Raw genomic sequence first — 14994 nt, forward strand, 5'->3', positions numbered from 1 at the left:
AGAAGTGACAAAATGGCCGCCCCCGGAGATGGCTAAAAACGAGTGGATTAATTCTTGTTTTCAAAATGCAATATTTATCAGAATGGCGAGTTTCAACTAGTGGGCTTACATAGAACATATTCTTGAAAAAAAAATGTTTGGGTTGACTACCAATTTAAAGCATGAATAAATAAATAAATAAAGTGAGTCTTCCTTGCCAGTAGTTGGTTCTGTGTGACACATTGGACCAAGCAATCATCCATCCATCCTTCAAATACATATAGATATATATATATACTTTTATTGGGCATTTTTTGTCCTGCCTGCCCCATGAAAATACAATATAAATGATTAAATATTTTTTAAAAAACAATGGGTGAATCAGAGCAGACAAAATGTGCAGTTGATACAACTCCACTCCCGTCCTGTAGGTGGTGGTAGCACGCCTCATAAACCACATGACAACTGGCACACCGATTAAAGGGAAGGAAGACATGTCTGCGGATCGCATCCAACCCAAAACTGACTAGGCGATTTCTTCCCTTATGCTAAACTACTTCAAGATCCTGTAAAAAATGTCCAGTTTTTCCGTCATCTACCTCTTAATTTACACGGGACTTGTTCAAAGCATTCGTGGTTTCCACGCCACCTGATTTATCTTTGGGCATCACGGTGAAGTCCAGTAGTTCTGTGAATTACACCAAACGGTGAAAACATTTCCAGAGAAAGTCCGAAGTGACCTATCTGTATTATTCAAAGCACAGTGCAAACACAGGGACAGCTACTTGGCGCCAAAAAAAAAAAAAAAAAAAAAAAAAGGATCGGTGGTGGCGGCGATGCTCTTTGAGACTCGCTGTGTACCGCTTTTGTGCGCCGGTCATTGCTGGAGGCCAAGCCTTTCAGGATGGAGCCGAGTTTCCCCAGAGACTCCTGCCTCTCGGCTGGAATGCCCAGGAGGGAAATTCAGTCCCGAGGCAGAGAGCGATGGCCGTTCAACGTGCCTTCCAGCGAACACGGCTCAGAAACACACAAGGAATCTGACTGGAGGGCATCAGGATACGTACACTGCAAATATGCCACATTTGGCTGCACCGGCATCATTTGGATTCCAAAGCGGGTTTTACATTGTCCTTAAAGTGGGAGCGTAAACGCCAACATCGCCACACGGATGCGTTGCCAAAGCAGCGAGCAAATATTTGCCCTCTCTCTTTTTTTTTTGATGACTTGCACTTGTCTCAAGGAAAGGTACAAACTTGAAGCAGACATTTATTCCATTTTACTTTACATTAAAAAAAAATACTTCAAAGTACTGCAATGTACTGCATATTTGTCCAGTATTTTGGCAGTGTGTACTACATTGAAACTGCAAACCCCTCATACCAAACTCGTACATGGGGTGGAAATCATTTTGATCAGACCTGAAATTTTCGGCTCTTTTCCGGTGTCGATTGTATATCAATTTATTGGCTTCAATATTTATATTTCATTTATATTGACATATTATTTAGGTCTATATTTATTAATACACGTATCACAGCCTTTTATTGTTTTTGTTCTATTTATTGTATTGTTTGTAAAGTGCGTCCTTCCAGCTCTAGCAGTTATGAAATGCGCCATGTAAATAAAATTGTATTGTATTGTATTATGTACACTACGCATTAAGTTGCTATACAACACTACCATCTGCTGGCCAAAGATTTTCACTACAACACACGCACTAATTATTTTACATGAACAACAGCGCCTCACAGTGGCCATGTGCGGAAATCAGAAGGTTTGGCTCAGCTGGCCTTCGCTTTTTTTTTTTAAAAAAAAAAAGCATCCCGTCCGTACATTTGCTGCGTGGACCACAGAGCCCTGCGGGGATATCAAAGCAGGCGGCCGAGAGAAAAGATGCTCTTCCTTGTTCGGGAAGAAGGACGCGCGGTCCGCAATGTTCATCATACGGCTGCTAGCGGGGGTGGATCCATTTAGTGATCATTTTTAAACCTGCGCTTCCTCCCCGCAGAGCCTTTAGCGACGGTGCGTAATGATCCCCGCTGCTGATTAATTCAGAGGGCTGGAAATAGCGAGTGGCACTTCAGCAGAGGTTGAGGCTCCCCGTTGATGTCGGGCTACAAAATCACAATTGATTCCGATATCAAACCACGAGGCTGTGAAGCGTTTTACAAATGTACAAATGCAAGAAGGGGACGCAACGTTTGACAGGAAAAGCCCGGCTTGCCCCATTTTTCCCGCCTTGGTGCACAAAAATGGCGGTATAACACCTCCTCATGTAATTGTCAGCCTTCATTTAATAGCTTATTAAAAAGTTAAAAGTGGCAGTGTGTAGGCTCAGCATGGCTATAAATTAGTTTGATCGCTTTAGTATAGCTCAATAGCATTGAGGAGGGATTCAAACTCATTTCAATCGATTCTGAACAACAACAACAACAAAAAACAAGATGAACATGTTGCATGATGGTACAGTAGCAATACACTACATTGATAGTGATTGTAACTAAATGACTTTGGGAAATTATAATACACCCGGCAGAGTGAGAATAATATTTAGTGATGGGAAAATGAAGCTTGTGACGTTTTTTTACTCCTATTTTTTTAAGGCTAGTGCAATGGAAATTTATGAAAAATTCCACTGGATCTTTAAATCAGGAGCGCCATCTAGAGGAGTAAAAAAAAATATCCCAAGTGCTTCATGTAGCTTTATTTGTATTTGTATTTATTAAATAATGTTTTACCAATGTACACAATGAACCTCCAAGAATAGAGAGGCAATGACGCCCACCCCGAAAGGTTTATAATTGCCTAAGTTGGTGGCAAACCACTTTTTTTTTCGATTAGACAAGGCGGTGGCCTGACTTAATGAAGCTCCTCCCATCAGTTCAAAATAGTTGCTTGACACAAAGATGCCACCAGAGGGTGCCAAAACTATATCGGTGTGCTTTCAACAACAACAACAACAAAAAACGAAGGATTTGAATGTCGAATGTGTAGCACACACAAAGTAGAAAAAGTATTCGTCTAATATTGAGTTTTATGATTCTGCTTGTAGTGAAAGGCTGCTAAATCAACGGATGCATCGTATAAATGTTGGTTACCGTCTTGGCAAAATAGCAGCTGGGTTTGAATCATTAGGTACTCACCAGTCAGTGTGTTGATCGTCAACAACGAGCAGGATCTTGGGTTTGCGGACCACAGGCTTCGGAGGCTGACTGCTTCCTGTCGGGGCTCCCTCAGCCGTGGCCGCCGCCGCCGCCGCCGCCGTCTTGGCATGTGCGGCGGCCGCCACATTCTGCGCCATCTGGGCGCTCTTCACCACGCTGGAGAAGGAGCTGAGGAAGCTGCCCGGGCCGGCGGCCGGGCCCGGGGCCGAGCCCTGCGCCGGGGCCGGGGCCGGGGCCGGGACGCTCGGGGGCTGTCGGCGCTCTGTGGCCGGGGAGGCCGGGGAGGAGGTGGAGGATCCCGGCGGGGTGGGCCTCTGCAGATCCATCATGTAGCCGTTGGGGAGGTTGGCCACGAAGCTGCTGTCTGACAGGCGCCGGCGAAGGTAATTCATGGTGGCTCGGGCTGGTGGTGGGGTGACAGGCCAAAGGAGGTATTGCTGGGAAGAAAGTCCTACAAACAAACAAAAAAAAAAAAAAGGAAACAGGTTTTTAATTCTAGGCGATCAACTCATTCATTGCCATACATTTTCACACCCTCTTTTGGATTGAATGGCTGGACTGTGAAAAGACGTGCAAATCTGTCAATGGCAGTGAATGAGTTAATACTCACTGCCCGATTCGTTAGGTGCACCCGTACAATCAAATTAAAAAGCCGTGACTTAATGTGCCGTGAGAGATCTACAGGTGGCTGCAGGCAATAGCCAAATTTCACTTCACGGGTACGAAAATAATTTATTCACGACAAATAATGATCATCTATCGAGCAAGGCACAGAGACAGGCAGAGTAATGACACGCTTTTCCACAAGGCGGCGGATATCTGTTCCAAATCACCCTCAAAATGGAAAACGATAACATTGGCATTTAAAACGATGCTGACTTTTCTTCACACTATTCAAAACACATCTGTTCTGCGTCACGCAAATGTCACTTGGGCTCAGTACCGTAACTCCTCGCATACAAGCGCCTTACCCCTAATAAACGCCTGCCGCGCTGTGCCGCCGAGAAAATAAACGCCCTTGGCCATTACGACTCTCTTGCCCCGCATGGGCTACCCTGTGCGTGTTGCGAGACATCTCGGCGGTAATGACGTGAAGTCGGGAGCTCAGATTCACAGCTTTTTTTTCTTTGCGGAGCAGACAGAAGCCCCTGAGGGAGGGAGTGTTGGGGATGACAACGGTTATATAACGTGTGGAAGCAGCGAGGAGGCAGATGAGCTCCCAAAACCTGATTTAAAAAGTAGCCTGGTTTCACAGTAAGTGACACTTGGATGAGAGAGAAGCAGTTGTGTTACAGAGGGGGGGGGGTGTGCACTTTTGCAATTTGTTCACTTTACAAAGCAGACGCTTGATAACGAACCTGCAATATATGACGTAACGTTTGGATAATGCTACATCTGGACAATGCATCGCCATCTGGAGGTCTCGCAGATGGGGGGGAACAGCTTTAGGCAAGATTTTGCCATGCTTGGACCTGAACTTTTGCGGTGCTCTCATTGGTAGGGATGTAACGATTCACTGGAGCCCCGATTCGTTTTTCAGTTCCTGATTTTCGATTTGATTCGATTTAAAATTTTTTTTTTAAAAATCACTACTATGCTTGTCTCTGTGCGCTAGTGTGGTGCTGCAGCCACCCACAAACGCAATACGCAATGATGTTTGGCGCACAATTTGATCTACATATTCAAAATGTGGTATGCATCTGGAATGGAAAAAAATAAAATAAAATACATTTTTTAGCACTGTAAATCAGTATATTCTAATGACCTAGGTACGTTGTCTTTTTTTAGGGTGTTGCTGCATCGGGCTTGTGAGTGCTGCGATGTCCAAGTTCGAGTCTTCTCGATTCAACTCGATTATTCGGTTAGAATCGATTTTCGATTAATCGTTACATCCCTATTTTCATTGTGCTCAACATAAGTGAGAGAAATAGCGAATAAAAGAACAAGTTTCCGAATTTTGATGACAAGCAGGCTGGTGGTGCTCAAGTTGTGCTCTGACATCTTTTTTTTGCATGGGGGCGCTCCGTTTGAAAACGAGTGACAATGTTGCGTCAACTTAAAAAAAAAAAATGATTGTGGGTCCGAAAACCTGACATCGCTGTCACATTTTTCGTAGCAACAAGCATAAGGAGCTCCACTTGATGGATCACACGCTACAAATTATGCCGAAAAAAAAAAAAAAAAAAAAGCCTCTAGGAAGGGTTTGAAATCTTTTCCCCGCGTCACATCTGAGCTTATAAAAAGAAAAAAAAATGGACCAAAAGAAAGCTCGGATTATCCATCTATTTTGGACGATGGCGTCCTTATAACCCCCGAGCAGCATGCAGCAGTAATAACAGGCTTTGTTCACTAATGACATGGAAGAGCAGAGTGTAGTGTCACCCCAAACTGTCGAGATGCCAGCTGATGAACGCTGCGACCTCATCCCTTTATTTTTCGGAACCTCATTATTACAACGGATATGGGGCGAGGCCCGCCGTTGCCATCGCCAGTTGATTTGTCGTTTGCGTAATCAAAAGGAGCGAGCTGCGTGACTTTCCGTTTGGAAGTGGGACACTAATTTCCCGACGATGTGAAGTCGTGTTCACTTGCAATGGCAAAACCGATTTCAATCTTTCACCCCAGCTTGCACGGCCTGAATACAAATGGCCGCCGTGCTTATTTACTTTCACGAGATCGGTGGCATATTGTGACCTTTTCCTTGTGGCGTTGGCAATTATTCAAGCTCAAATTTTTATGGCGCATAAAAAAGACGGTGTTGCATGTGATAGAGCACCAGTAATAGCAATTTTATTGGGTGTGCTATGTTAACATTACAACTAACAATTTATGAAAAAATGACGAATATCAATTGCTGCAGAATGAGAGCCCTGAGTTAGATAACAAAGGCCTGTGAGTATTTATGCTCTGCTTGTATGGGTTGCTAATTTCTGTTAGCCCGTTGGTAGTGTTTGACATTATATGTTAGCATTAGGCTAATAAAGACTGCATTTTCTTTTTTTTTTTTTTGCTGAAATTATATGGGTTGGTTGAATATTTTGTATTTAATTCTCTTTAATGTGTCAGTTTTACAGGAAAACCTCAGCTGGGAGTGAAAAAACTGTTTGAAGCGCGCACTCTTTACCTCTTATTTGGAGAACTGTGCGAGTGAGAACAGGTGGTTCGGGGTACTTAAAAGCGCAAGTCAACCCCAAAATTTTCTTTACAATACTATGTTCTATGTAACCCCACTAGTCTAACACGGCATTTTGATTAATATTCTGTTTGTGCAATATGAGTTAAGCAGTAAAATCCACCTGTTTTTAGCCATCTCAGGAGGCGGCCATTTTGCCACTTTCTATTGACTGAAAATGACATCACAACTGCTCAGGGCTCAGGTAACGACCAATCACGGCTCACCTTATTTTTTTGAAATTGAGCCACGATTGGTCGACAGAAAGTGACAAAATGGCCGCCCCCTGAGATGGCTAAAATGGGTGGATTTTGCTGCTTAACTCATATTCCACAAACGCAATATTAATCAGAATGCCATATTTTGACTAGTGGAGGCACACAGAACATTTTTGGGTTGACTTCCCCTCTAAGTGCGTTTTAAAGTTTTTAAAGCATGTGAGGGGATTCATATATTTTCAATTTTCCTCCACCACCAAGAAATCACAAAGAGCAGCTTTTTAGCTAATAGCACGGTCAAAAGAATTCCGAATCAATCATCACATTTCTTTTTACGATGCAACAATCCGAACCTCTTCAATTGCACGTGCTTCGGTCTTGAATACTCAGCGCTAGCATGCCGCAATGCTAAGCTAACAAGCTAAATACTGTGACCGACAGATGTTCCTCGCACTATAAAACAAAATAAAGGTCCCTCCCTCAAACGGTATCTTGCCTAACATATCTTAACTTCCTGTTTTCCAGTACTTGTCCTCATTCGTCACAGTTGACTTTGGGTTTTCCCGCCAAAACTCTGTGAGGCGAATATTGCCCGAATCGCCAGGCTTGGCGCAAATGGCCCTGAACACACACGCGGTCGTCGCGCATCCAGTGGTAGGTAATAACACGCTTTGAAGGAATCGGCGTGTCTCCCCGGCGACAGCGGTTTTTTATTATTCATGACTGAGTTCGGGGGGGTTCAGGGAGTGTAAGCGGCGGCCACGCAGGGGTTGGCTGCAGTCAAGAGAGGAAAAGCAAAGCGGAGAGACAAGGCTAGCGCCTGACCCGCTTCGGGCACTTCTGCTTTCCCGCCGCGCGGCTCTTAAAAGCGCAAATGAAAGTCGTCGGGCCGCGGTGGTGCCACGCGGTCGCCTGGCAACCTGGCTCCTCGCGTCATTTACGATCTCACAAGCGAAACACTTGAGCTGCGCGGCCGACAGCTTCTTGATGTTAGGGGATGGATCAAAAAGGGGTTGATCGGGATTGAATAGTTAACAACTACCGGTAGTTTGTTTTTCTCATCCATTATTCATCAGGGAAATGTGTATTTCCTCTTCAACGTTAAACTACACATCCTCAAATTGCCAGCCGTCCTAATTCGAAGACGCGTTTGTCGCGGGAGCTTGTGTGAAAGTCTGCATCTTATTTTCATTCGCAGCAAATCTGTTAGACCGTCCACGGTTATTTCAGCGTGTGAAAACAAACGCCGTCAACTTCTCGGCGAATGTGATTTTCAGCCCGCAACTTCTGAAGCGGGGAAAAAAAAAAAAAAAAAAAAGAAGGATCTTTTCGGAGATATTTGCTTGAGAACTCCGACGAGTGCGGCGACAGAACACCCGAGGCGCCGCGGCGCAGCCGAGTCATCCGTCTTCGGTGACCTCACCGTGCTTCTCGCTGCAGTCGCCGCATTGAGATGCGCAAGCATGGGCCGTGAAAAGCACCCTGGGACGGCGGCGGAGGTGACACGGGTCTGCTAACAACAAGCTTCCCGTTCATTCAAAAGGACGAGAAAATACTGTGCGGTTACAACCGGAATCCACGCTCGCCAGTCAATCACGGCGCACGTATTTAAATCTGGCATATGCGCCACCGAATTAAAAAATGCACATTGATGAAGTGGCTTAACTTGATACAATTCATTTCAAAGTGTAATAAGTGTTAATCCACTCGTCTCTGGGGGCGGCCATTTTGTAATTTCTTTCGACTGAAAATGACATCACAACTGCTCACAAGGACCAATCACGGCTCGGATTCAGAAAACAGGTCAGCCGTGATTGGTCGTTGTGAGTAGTTGTGATGTCATTTTCAGTCGACAGAAGTAACAAAATGGCCGCCCCAGAGATGGATAAAAACCAGTGCGTTTTGCTGCTTAATTTCTATTCCACAAACGCAAAATTAATCTGAATGTCGTGTTTCAATTAGTGGGCCTGCCGGGAACATATTCTTGAAAAAAATGTGTTTGGATTGATTTCCACTTTAAGTACCATTTGTTTGTATTTTAAGTAGGGCTAATGTTAACAACTCTAATTGAAGTGGATAAAAACTGACTTTCATATCAATTCATTTGCCATTTTTTATACGGACTGATCATTGTAATACAGAATAATTTATTGCTTATGTTTGCTGAAAAAAAAAAAAACATTGGAGAGTGGACGTTGAAAAACTAATCACGTTTAAATCACAATCGCAATGTTGAGGGGGGGAAAAAAAAAATCATAATGACTTATTTTTCAAACTCATTCAGCTCTGTCTGGTAGTACTTTATAAAATATTTTTTTTCCACACAACACAGAAAATGATATTTCTCTGACAAGAGTCTCCGTGGCAACTCCGATTCATTCCCGCGCGATGACAATCATGGTATTGATGAATCGCTCCCACGTCAACACAATTAGCGCATCGATCCAAAGCTCTCCATTTGGTGCGCACATTTGTTGCGCAGTTTAAACCAGGACCAAAAAAAAAAAAAAATGTCAGCGTCCTAACCAAATTATCATTAAAACCCGAGCCGTTTGTGGCGTTCGTGCTGAGAAGGCAGACAAAGTAGTGGGATATGATTGTTTATGGCGGCAACACTTGGATCTTCCCCGTGATTACCTGATAAATAATTCAAGCCTGTGCCGGGTCGTTATCATCAATATTCAGGGATTTGTGCTTTCGCCTGATATGATTGACAGCCAATGACCCCCTCGGAGCAGTCCTGTTTTTTGTTGTTGTTGTCGTTTTGTTTGACCGGTGGTAATGGAAAGAGGAGGAGAAATGTCCGCAATTCCTGAGGGAAAGTGTTCCATTTGTCAAAGCCCGGCAGGTTTTATGAGGCTGCGTCACGTAAAAAGGTGACGGAGGCCGAGTGTACTATCGTGCATCAATACACCAGTGCCAAGTATTGATCTGTTATGACAGGAAAAGCAACACTGACGCTTCAAATGATGCCATAAATCGTCAGTTTGATTGATATATTTATTTATTTTCTTCAAAAGCCTGTCCTCCATTCTTAGCACAAAAGTTCAAGTTAGCGTTTAAACTAATTAGGAAATGGTTGATAATCCATGAAGTGCTTATGAGTGAGCTCATCTTGTAAACAAACCAGCAAAAGACGCACTTTCACTAAACACTCATCTGATTGGCCAAATTCAAAAAGTCAATTTTCCATTTATTTATTTATCTTGGACCATTTTCAAAAATATGAAGTAGTAGCAATTTGCGCTACTTTGGCACGTGACAAGGCCAAACGCGATTACGCAACCTCACGGTGACAACTAAGCTGAACATTAGCATCAGAAGCTAATGCTTGGAAAAACTGTCTGTGTTAACGCCGCAGCTCTGCTTACATGTTGGCTTTCAGCTGAAGCGACAAAGCCCAGCGTTCCTGTCAACGGTTAAAGACAATAGCAAAAAAAAAAAGTTTCTAATCGGAAATATTGATAGTTTGAATGGTAAATATACGACAAAATGATTTAAAGGGGGAAGTCAACCCAAACATATTTTTTTTCCAAGAATATGTTCCCAACAGGCCCACTAGTTGAAACACGACATTCTGATTAATTTTGCGTTTGTGGAATATAAATCAAGCAGGAAAATGCTCGTTTTTAGTCAGTTCTGGGGGCGGCCATTTTGTCTTCTGTCGACTGAAAATGACATCACAACTGCTCACAACGACCAATCGCGGCTGACCTGTTTTCTGAATCTGAGCCGTGATTGGTCATGTTGAACACTTGTGATGTCATTTTCAGTCGACCGAAGACAAAATGGCCGCGCCCAGAGATAGTTAAAAACTAGTGGATTAACTCTTATCCCACAAAGGCAATATTTACCAGAATGCCCTGTTTCAACTAGTGGGCTTGCATAGAACATATTCTTAAAAAAAAAATGTCTGCGTTGACTTCCACTTTAAAATGTATCTTAATACCTTGCTCTAAAAACAAATGGTTTCCAGATTAGAAGACTCTGTCAATTCCACTAACAACCCGGACTAAATTTAGCTCCTCCTCGACATACAAGGTACTGTCAGTCTCTCAGTGGAGATGCATCACTTCACAATCACAAAAACTGCAAATAGGTTGAGTTTTTAAAGAAAAAGCTTACCAGAGGACCGCAGCGATTTGCCGGCGCAATGTTTGATATTTTGGAACGTCTCATTGATTCCTGTAAATTCACCAACCAAAACATGAGAAGTCAGCAGTAGTAAGCGTTCATCTGATTGGCTGCATCCTGGAAACGAGCAGGACACAGCAAACTTTACTGCACACGCTCCATTTTGCGACTTACTTCAAGCATATGACATAACGCGCTCCCCCCTTTCAATGGAGCCGCAACCCGGAGGGTGTGCAGTTTGTCTTGTTTCAACCTTAAATGGTGAAAATGGACTTTGCTGTAATCTGCTTGGCGTCCAGGTGGCCATCACACACTAATTAATAGCAGCCTGCCCCCACGAATAGACCCCCCGCCCGCCCGCTCCGGGCATGACACCAGCACAGAGCGGTGACTAGGCTAAAGGCTGCAGACAAGGCTGAGGGAATCCCTGCGGAAACGTGCCGTCCATCACCCCCAGCGCAGTTGCCCCCCCCCCCCCCCCCCACCACCCACCCCCAAACTAGCTGGATGCTAGCCGAGCGCTTTTCCTTTCATGTCGGTGTGCTCCAGCACGGAAAGGTGTTTTATAGCTCCATTGTGTGAGATGGAGCAGCTCGCGACAGGAAGCTCCCTTCATAGGGGGGGAAAAAAAAAAAATCAATTACCTGAGAGGTTGACAGTGATCAAAGAGACCCTTGCTTCTGCTGCTGCTTCTTTTTTTCTTTTTCTTTTTTTTTTTGAGGGACGCTGCTGCCTCTGCTATCCTCCTAGTAATTCCAAGCAACCCGGCCAAGCCCCCCACCTTCTCTCTCTCTCTCTCTCACTTCCTCGCTCGCTCTCCCCTCCCTCGCAATGCACGCCGGGAAACAGAAAAGGGGTGCGTTCGTTACCGCAGTAGCCCCTCAACGTCGATTGGACGGGAGGCAAATTGGGGGCGTGGCTATCAGATGTACACAACGTGTGATTGATAACTAACTAGCTATACCGGAATGAATACTGATTATTAAAGCTTTTTTTTTTTTTTCACTTTATGAACAACTTTACAAATGTGCATTAAGCAACTGAATAAAATGAAAATAAGTCTGATGAAAAGAAAACAGAACGTCTGCGATGGTGAAAATGTTATTTACAGGCAAGGAAATAGTGACATCTAGTGGCTAACACGATAATGTGGCAGGGGATTGGAAAGTAGGGATAATAAGCAGGGAAGAAAATTCTACCCGAGAGTACTTTTACTTTAGAATAATTACACTAAAAGTACAAATTAGTGAGTATTCAGTTAAAAAAATAAATAAATAAACGACTTAAGTACCGAGCAACTGCTGAGTAACATCTGATTTGTTTAACCAGAGCATACATTTCAAATAGACAAAAAAATAGACAAAGGGATTAGGAAATTCGGTGCATTACTACCAGCCTTCGATAATTAGTAGTCATTATTATTTTAGAACTTTAGGATGAAAACCGCAGCTCATTTATGGTGCTTGAATATTCAAACCTTTGCTAGCCAATTAGCAATTAAATGTGATTTAGCAGCTCCCTCTAAATTGCCCACGCGCGTGTCCCAAATGAAGAGAGAAGAAAACGGCCGCATGCACGCCATGTTTATCGGGCCGCGTTTTTGTCTCACACACCTTGTTTTGCAGGACATGTAATTAATTCATGAACAACTCTGTGAATGGCCGCGCTCGTCCCTGCTTTGAGTTGGCGATGCATTACGCATTAATGAGAAGCTGCGGTCCGGCTTCCCGGCACATCACATGGCCGCCGACGCTAATGATGTATTTCATTGTACACTGCGGCATCTTCTCCCAACGGACACGCCATTAGGTACACCGGCATTGGCTCTGCGCCGTGTCAAAACCGGACAAGTGGCACATTTTGAATATGCTGAATCCTTGCAGACATCTCAGTGGGAGCGTCGCTTCCCACCAGCCGCCACGGGCGCACATCAGACAGGAAGTAGCCGCTTAGGCTGGTTAATGTCACTGCTTATTTACCGTCACTGGGCGGGCCGCCGCTGCATCCCGCGGGCTACGTTTCCCACAGCAGCCTGTTCTGTCTTAACAGGCGGCCGAGCCAAAACAAAGCAATGACAGTGACGGGCGAATCCATTTTATTTTCTCGCCCTAATAAAACCCCCACACGTTACCCGCTTGTATGTACATGTGGTAGTTGCATTCAATTTGGCTCGCGGCGTTGTTTTTCAGCGATATAGCACTGTTGTTCTGGCTCTGGCTTGGACTCCACACTTGTCGAGCTGCCACTTGCTTGCGGTTATTTTTAAGAAAGTGTGGGCAGTGGACTACAGAGCACCCCAAAGTCCTGCAATGTTTTTTATTTTTTTGTCTCTTATGTGCTAACAGATGTACCGGGTAAAACAAAAAGCTACAAGAGAGCAGGGAAATGGAGCGCTGTAACTGTAATGTGCTTGTCTTAGAAGATGGCAAAACGTTGACAAACGGGAGGCCTATGAGTGGATCGCCTCGTAGGTGAGCGATGGTATTGATTAGAACGCAGACTGATGATACCTCGCAATGAGAAATCAATATTTTATGAGTATATATAATGCTGATGTAGTGCCGAGTGCTGGCAAACAAAACACTTAAACGAATTAATCGCAAACATTTTCCATAATTAATCGCGATTAATCAAAATGTTCAACTACAGTTTTTTACAAAGCTTGTAACCGATATTTACTTGAGTAGTCTTGGAATTAATATGGAAACAAATTAAAAGCTTATTTCGATTCAAAGACTGTTCTAATAGCTTTTTCTTTGATCCTTGAATACTGTTGAACGGTACATCAAAGACACTAATATGGTATTTGAATTTGGCTTTGCAAAGTGCGCAAATTATTCGGGATTCCTCCAATGAGCTGTTGAGTAACGACTACGTTCTAAAGTAACACTACGTAAAAGTCTGTCTTTGCGCCTTTGACTCTCCTCTAGGTTTGGCTGCAAAGTGAGCAGAGGTCAGCTGCCACAGGAAGTACATAGAACTGAGCTAACTGAATTAATTTTTCCAATGCGTTATAAGATTTAAATTAATCTCCGTAGTTATCGCTTTAACTTTGACAGGCCTAATATATATGTTCAGTAAAAAAAAAACAACAACCTTTTTTTTTTCCAAATTTTTGCTTATTTTAAAAGCGCTAATATCGTCAGCGCTAATACAAGAGCAATTGTGTGCGGTGCAATATGTCATAAAATAAACACAGCGATTCAACATTTGCCGTGTATGGTTTCATGACGGCCATCGGAGGGACACCCGAAAATGAGTTTCACGCCATGCTTGATAAACTCAAACAAGGCCGATTTCCAGCGAATCCTTTCGTGCATTTGAATGTGTTTCAAACCGCCCCAAACTATGAGCGTGACAAATTTAAATGCAATCTGGCACCATTCTACGTTGCAGCAAATCCCGCTCTTTGGAGGCGCAGCCGGTGAACATGGCTCGGTGCGTGTGTGTGTGTACAAAGTCTGTTCGGTGCAAAGGGAGAACAGATACAACATGGTCGCTACACAGCACGCTAAACACGTGCTAAAGAGTTCAGCCCAGGTTTAGTAGAGCATGATTAGGACTGTGTGTATTTCAGGTGTTGCATTGTCATGTATCGCAATTACCTCTTGAGCCTGCGTTCTTCTTATCGACGGAGGAGGTGGAGCTCACACACGGGGGCGGGGGGCGGTGGGGAGTCCTTCGGGGGGTTTGTGACGTGCCTGCAAAATGTCAGAGACAGTCTAAGTGGCCATTTTTAGACCAAATCAGCTGCGCTGCCCGCGCTTGCAGAGGCATGTTGTCAGCATGCATAGCTTCACCCAAATGCTTCCGTTGCACGTATCTCGGGTTATCTGCTCAGTTTGTTTTGAACTAGTTCAGTCAGGGACCCATTTAAACGTTGGAGATAACTTTATGAGTTAGTCCGATATCCTCTTTCCCTGACTAATTGGATGGTAATTGTATCGATGGAGTGCCAAATCACTCCGGATTTTGGTTGGCCTCTTATGTCAAATGTACTGTAGTTTCCTACTGGTACCTGAACACATCATGCCCACCAAATATAAGACCCGCTAATTATATTTCCAGATATCCGCCACTAGGGGGAGTCACAACGCTGCGAGACTCTTTCTTCCTAAAACTTTAACAAAAAGAGCACATTGTTGACTGCTATCACTGTCTTATTTATGATTGTATATTTGTATTTTCTCCTCTGTATGATTTGATCTTAGCACTAAGGTTGACTTTTTTTTCCTTCCTGACCACTTTCCTTCCTTCTTTTATCTTTGCATCCTTCCTGCACTGAAACCAACTTTTTAGGCCTTCCTTCCTTTGTTGCCTCCGTCCT

At 43.9% G+C, this 14994-nt stretch overlaps 1 protein-coding gene across 4 annotated transcripts in view; it reads right to left on the reverse strand.

The window, feature by feature from the left end:
- The window catches only part of syn3 (synapsin III), a 191458-nt gene that overhangs the window by 91861 nt on the left and 84603 nt on the right, over positions 1–14994 (reverse strand). For 2 of the 4 annotated variants that reach the window (XM_086021827.1, XM_086021830.1), the window contains exons 1-2: positions 11312–11476; positions 3123–3594 (exon numbers count right to left, since the gene is read on the reverse strand). In XM_086021827.1, coding sequence (XP_085877953.1) covers positions 3123–3535 — 413 coding nt within the window. In that variant the 5' untranslated portion in view covers positions 3536–3594; positions 11312–11476. Of the gene's footprint in view, positions 1–3122; positions 3595–11311; positions 11477–14272; positions 14369–14994 lie in introns of those variants that run through there. The other 2 variants (XM_086021828.1, XM_086021831.1) reach the window with 2 other exon arrangements.

This window comes from Filicampus tigris, chromosome 22, assembly GCF_054856515.1.
Source record: "Filicampus tigris isolate MCC_2025a chromosome 22, RoL_Ftig_1.0, whole genome shotgun sequence".
Classification (NCBI taxonomy): Eukaryota; Metazoa; Chordata; class Actinopteri; order Syngnathiformes; family Syngnathidae; genus Filicampus; species Filicampus tigris.